Consider the following 6,662-nt stretch of genomic DNA (forward strand, 5'->3'; position numbering starts at 1 on the left):
CTTACACCCCAAACCTAACATTGGTCCTTCGAGTAAACTAACATTGGTCCTTCGAAAAGACTGAGGAAAAGGACGAAGAAACGAAGCCAACCGCAGTGTGTGTTACGTGTGCAGTTAAAAAATCTCGTACGAGTAACTCCTTGAGCAGTAAAACTATACGCCAAGGACAACCGACGTGATTCGCCACGTGAAGAAGCGGCGTGAAGTGCCATAAATTTACATTCAGTCAGTGAGCTGCAAGAAAACATTTTTTTTTCCAACGGGAGTCATCCATTTTATTTTCTATTGCGTCATCATTTTTACATTCTACGCATAGAACATTTCTACGTGACACGACATCAATCAAGCAAGAAGGTAATCTCGACCATAAACATATGTGGTTTAGGGACGTAATCAAGAATTCAAGAGGTCGCGAAATTCTGCGTGCATCGTTGAACACCCGCGCTCGCGCCTGCCGCCGACGACTTCCGGCCGACGCCCAATCGCCATCTTGTTTCTTCTTCGCGTCGATTGCTCACCTTGTTTCGTGCCACGTCGTAATAAAATATTTTTTCAGATACTAATTATAATTTTTTTTTTTTTTTTTTTTTTTTTTTTTTTCGTATTAATGTTAAACTTTTATTTACACCATAAACAAAACAGTTATATAACAAAAATATTAGAAAAATATGAAACAAAACAAATAAAATTAAAATAAAACTAAAACAAATAAACAGAAAATAAAATAAATTATGTACACTTAAACTAAACTATATTAATTAAGAAGCCCGCCTCGAATCGTACCTGGTGCAAATGTACCCATAATGCTGGCTGCGTTTCCGCGTTGAACAGCCAGCGATATGCGTTGCACCAGATACGATTCTGAGCGGGGATCCGCTCCACTATTTCTGAGGCGCCGCCCCAACTCGCGCACAAAGCTCCTGGCTTCAGCGCACCATACCCCACTCACCTCCACCGCGAAGGGAATGAAAATATATGGCCCTTCAAGAGCCTTATACTTAGCCCGTTTTTGTAAAGCGGCCCATTCAGCAGCAGAACCAGCCATCCGGGTTGTTCGGGGCAAGTGAGAGGCCGCGTAAGTGCTGACGCATGTGGCGTCCCACACTAAACAGCGACCCTTCTCCCAAGGTGTAAGAGTTAGCCCATCTGGTCGCTTGCCGTCAGAGCGACACAAACCAGGGGGCTCGAGTGAGCTCGGTATGCCGGCCGACACCAAGGCGCGGCGGATAATATCATTGAGCATGTGGTGTCGAGGAAAACGACCCGCTGACTTGCCACAGCTCAAACCGTGATAGCCTCTGGCATCTACCGGTGCTCCACAGATGCAGTTGTGCGGTTCAAATTATAATTAGATCTAGTAATATTTTTAAGATCTACGTAACTAGTTTTTACATATTATTGTGTTGTGCTAGAAAAAGCTGCGTTACATCTTGCAAAATGGAAACGGATTTGTCATCAGGTAAACAAATTGACCATATATCCACCTTAAACAGGCAAAGAGGCTCACTCAAAAGTTCAATTACTAAATTATACAATCAATTAAAAGACACAACTTCTGAACCTCAGTTGACACGGGAGGCCCTTCTTGTTAAAGAAGAACGACTTCGTAATTTGTTCAGCCGTTATGAAGAATGTAATTTTCAAATTATGGGTTTTGATCCCAGTGATAAAGAGGATTCAGACGTTGTCGAAAGTAAATACTTGCACACATTAACGATCATTAAACAATTAACCTCACTTTCTTTGTCTAACGAAAGTCAAAGTCATTATGTGCCAACTAAGTTACCTGAAATTACAGTGCCACCTTTTACGGGAAAGTACTCAGATTATAGAACCTTCATGTGCCTTTTCAATTCTATGGTGCATGACAACATTCATTTACAAGAAATACAGAAACTTTATTATCTGAGAACTTTTCTGCGGAGTGAACCATTAGATTTGATTAAAATGTTGCCTATGGTCAGTGAAAGTTATGCTGAAAGTTTACAAATATTGAATGACAGGTACAACAATGAATATAAAATCAGAAATGAGCATATATCTATGTTATTGGATATCCCACAAGTTTCAAGGTCAACTGCTCATCATATTAGACAGTTTATTTCAATTGTAAAACAACAGTTAGCTGCTTTAAAAAATTTAAATTGTAATGTACAAGAGTGGGACCCAATCATTTTGTGTGTGTTACTACGGAAACTAGATTTCTTATGTAATAGGGAGTTTCAATTGGTGCGGAGTGTCGATACACCAACCGTTCAATGTCTCATAACCTTTCTAGAGAAACGTGCATTAGCACTTGAGAACTCAGAGCGGCCTTCTTCACTCCATGAGAAGCAGACAGCACCGGCGAGGATGGTAGCTGCAGCAGTGAAGAGCCAACCTCCAGCTGTGAAGGATCAGCCTCCAGCTGTGAAGGACCAGCGTCCAGCTGCAGACCCCGTGATGACCAAGCCGCAACCATCATGCTTACTCTGTAAGTCTGCACATAAATTATTTACTTGTGCCCAATTTAAACTTCTGAATGTTACAGACAGACACACATTCACAACAAAACATAATATATGCAAGATCTGTCTTACCTGTCATCCAAAGAGACCATGCCGGTACTTCTTCAAGTGCTCCATTTGCAAGCAGAAGCACAACACACTACTGCATGAGGACAAAGCACCTACTCCAGTCACTCTGCTGTCAAATTCTTCTACACAGGTACTCCTACCTACAGCTAGAGTAAAGCTCTATGCACAAGATGGTACAGAAGTGCATGTCAAAGCACTTCTTGACAGCGGTGCCCAAGTATCATTTGTAACTGCTGAGCTTGTACAATTACTGCAGTTACAAACAAAAACACAGAAGTCAGGTGTTATAGGTATTGGCAATACTGTCAGTAATGTAAATCAGTATGTGCCACTTCAAATACATTCTCTTGTACGAAACTTTAATATACAAGTGTCTTGTTACATTCTAGACAGGATCACAACCAAGTTGCCCCAGCAGAAGGTTGACATGAGCAATTTTATACTGCCCCCCGATGTTGTCCTTGCTGACAAAGACTTTCATGAGCCGAGTAACATACATATATTAATAGGAGCTGACATATTTTTCCAGGTGTTACTGCAACATGAGCCTGTCTCCATCCAGTCGCCTGCACCTTCAGCACCTAATGCGTCACAGTCTGCACCTACACCAACACTACTCAGCACTCAGTTCGGCCATGTCATAGCGGGTAACCTCCCCAGCCTTCCTGCTCACCCCTCAAAGTCAAACAAGAAGGTGGTATCTTTGTTTTGTACTACGTGTGATTCTGATCTTAACGACACTATGTCACTATTCTGGAAGACTGAAGATGTGCCTCAGGTATTCACAGAAAAAGTGTCAGAGCACGAAGCATGTGAGCAAATGTTTCAAGAGAATGTACAATTAACTAACAACCAATTTGAAGTTGCCTTACCATTAAAGTTGCCTCTCGACTCTGTCAATGATACTCTGGGAGATTCCTTGTACCTTGCATTAAAGAGATTTCATAATTTGGAAAATAGGCTGCATAAAGATCCAGTTTTATTGAAATTATATAAAGATTTCATTCATGAATATTTAGAGTTGGGACATGGATCTAAAATTGACATTGCACAATATGATTTAAATTCAGATCCAGTTTATTTTTTGCCCCACCATCCTGTAGTAAGAATGGATAAGAAAAGTACTAAATGCAGGGCTGTATTTGACGCTTCAATGAAAACAAATAAAAAAGTGTCACTTAATAATTTGCTTTTAAATGGTCCTGTAGTACAGAAAGAATTGTTCGACATTTTAATTCTATTTCGATTCGAACAATACGTATTTGTCACTGATATTAAACACATGTTTAGGGCAGTTAGTCTTAATGAAAAGTATCGCCCATTGCAAAACATTCTCTGGCGTGACTCGCCAGACAACAATGTTGAATGTATTCAGCTAAATACCGTTACGTATGGGCTAAAAAGCTCGTCGTATTTAGCCACTCGTTGCTTAATAGAATTAGCTGATCGATATGCAGAGGATTTTCCATTAGCATCATCCATTCTAAAGAATCAAACTTATGTAGATGACATTTTAGCTACCAATGATTCCTTAGACGCATTGATAGAGTCGAAAGAGCAACTTTGTAAGCTTCTGGACCTGGGAGGCTTCCAGCTACATAAGTGGTCTTCTAATAGAGTTGAGGCTTTGCACGACATACCGACAGACAAACAGTATTTCGACTCTATTGACTTAGAAAAAACTAATTTATGTATAAAAACGTTAGGTGTTAATTATGACATTAAGTCTGATACACTAACCCTTTCTGCGCCTAATACAGGCACTAACATACCTGACACTAAGCGGGAAGTACTCAGTTTTATAAGTAAGTTCTTTGATCCGCTAGGATTGGCGGGCCCGCTCGTTGTAAGTGCTAAGGTCATTATGCAAAAGCTTTGGGAAGCACGTCTTGAATGGGACTCCATACTTAACGATGATTTAAGAAAGCTATGGCGTGAGTTTTATAAAAGTCTTTCAATTATGGCTCCCATGAGTTTCAATCGTTATGTCTGCTTACAAACTGCAACATGTCTGCAACTGATAGGTTTCGCCGATGCCTCGAGTTCCGCTGCTTACGGCTGCTGTGTGTACCTGCGTGTGGTTGACTCAACAGGTAATGTGAATGTTTCCTTACTCTGTTCGAAGTCTCGCGTCAACCCCATCAAACAGAGTCTCACCGTGCCGCGACTGGAGCTCAATGCCGCACTGCTGCTTGCGAGGCTTATCACCAGAGTGCATGATACACTCTCATTAAAAAAGACCATTAACAATGTTGTATTATACTCCGACTCACAGATTGTTCTGGCTTGGATACAGACTAATGCTGCTAAATTAAATACTTATGTAGCAAACAGGGTAAAGGAGATCTCCCAGCTCACCAGTAAGTATACATGGGCATATGTAAACACGCACGAGAATCCTGCCGACTGCCTGAGCCGAGGCGTCCTACCCCATGAGCTCGAGAGCAACCAGTTGTGGTGGACAGCACCTTTATTCCTCCATGACAGTAAGTATGTTGCTCCCCAACAAGAGCAGTACACGGCCGACGGTCTACCCGAGGTGAGAAGGAGCTCTGAGTTCTCTAGTGCAATGGTTTGTACTCTCTCTGATAAGGCAGACATAAACCTTGATTTTCTTGATAAATATTCAGATATAAATAGAATGCAAAGGGTTCTTGCTTACATTTTACGTTTCTGTAGTAACACACGCACAAAAACTGATAAAATAAAACATAATTTCATATCTAGCTCTGAATTAAATAGATCATTAAATTTAATATTAAGATATGAACAACAAAAGTTTATGAAAGAAGAATTATATTCTTTAAAATGTAATAATACTGTAAAGAGTAATATTAAGGCCTTGTATCCATTCATTGATGACCGTGGTTTACTAAGGGAAGGCAAAAAAGTCATACACAAGTGTATTGTATGTTGGAAATTAGAAAAGAATGTGTCTCAACAACTAATGGGTTCTTTACCACATGACAGACGCAATGCCTTATATAGAAGTAGGTTCTCATTAAATAAAGTTCATAATGTAACTTATTTAATCATTATACAATTTACTTTCTTATTTACAATGTAGACATTTTTCCTTTAGTATACATTTATACACATTATTATACCTTGTTTTCTAAAGTGTTAGGCTGGGTAATGTATACCATTTTCGTGCTCCCGAGGTGCAGGCGTACTCGCTGCGTTGTCTTTTTAATTAATAATAATAAGTATGTACTGTCAAGTGCAGATGTCAGTAGGTACTACATACATTTTTCTTTTATTTGAAACATGTGTATGTTTAATATCTAAGTATAAACGTTATTGCCTTTCTATTTACTAGATATTAAGTTTATTAAGCCACCTATTGTAGGTATGTTATGATAAGGACGTATGTTATGTTTATTAAGTCAATTTGGACATGGCATATTTTTAAATATTCCTTTTATTTTGTAATGAGTATGTGTAAAGTTTTATTTAGTGCATGACTGTGTCAAATTGATCCTTTTCTTTTGTGATGATTAGGTGTAAAAGTTTTTAAATAGTTAAGTAACTAAAGTTTAACTAGGACAATGTTGTATCTATGTTATGTCATGGTGTATGTTATGTCAATAGGCACATCCATACTTACTGATAATTATTTTTTGTATCTTACATGCTTGAATGCTGTCATTTAACATTTTCTTTAAAAAATGTAATCTTATGTTTTACAAATGTACAATTTCTTTGTCATAATAACGATTTGTAGGCATAAATGTTACTAGATTTTCTTTTATATCGTTTTATATGCGACCACAAACATTATCAAGTTAATAAATTAACGTTCTAAATTTCATTCATAAAATGTTTAGTTTGTTTGATAGATTTGTGTTTGTTCAAAGCCACTAGCGTTTGTCACTATAATATTGTTATGTAAAGTAATTTATAGTCAATAACAAACCTGTTTTTAATATGCTAGCTTTTGCTTTGCCATACAGTTTAGTTTGGCTTTGAATTGTTTGTATAATGTTTAAAGTCATTAGAATTTTGGTTTTTTGTACTAATTGTTTTGTATAAAAGTACTTTGCTCGTAACTAAAGCTTTCTTTTGTGGCCGCAGCATGTTGGCATC

The 6,662-nt window shown here is 38.4% G+C and overlaps 1 protein-coding gene across 1 annotated transcript; it reads left to right on the forward strand.

Annotated features, from left to right (window-relative positions):
- Positions 1 to 1,332: 1,332 nt before the first annotated feature.
- On the forward strand, positions 1,333 to 6,431 carry LOC126378035 (uncharacterized). The gene is made up of 2 exons (XM_050026110.1): positions 1,333 to 1,459; positions 2,279 to 6,431. Exons 1-2 carry the CDS (start codon positions 1,438 to 1,440, stop codon positions 5,641 to 5,643), a joined length of 3,387 nt encoding a protein of 1,128 aa, XP_049882067.1. The 5' UTR covers positions 1,333 to 1,437; the 3' UTR covers positions 5,644 to 6,431.
- Positions 6,432 to 6,662: the final 231 nt, after the last annotated feature.

This window comes from Pectinophora gossypiella, chromosome 25, assembly GCF_024362695.1.
Source record: "Pectinophora gossypiella chromosome 25, ilPecGoss1.1, whole genome shotgun sequence".
Taxonomy (NCBI): Eukaryota; Metazoa; Arthropoda; class Insecta; order Lepidoptera; family Gelechiidae; genus Pectinophora; species Pectinophora gossypiella.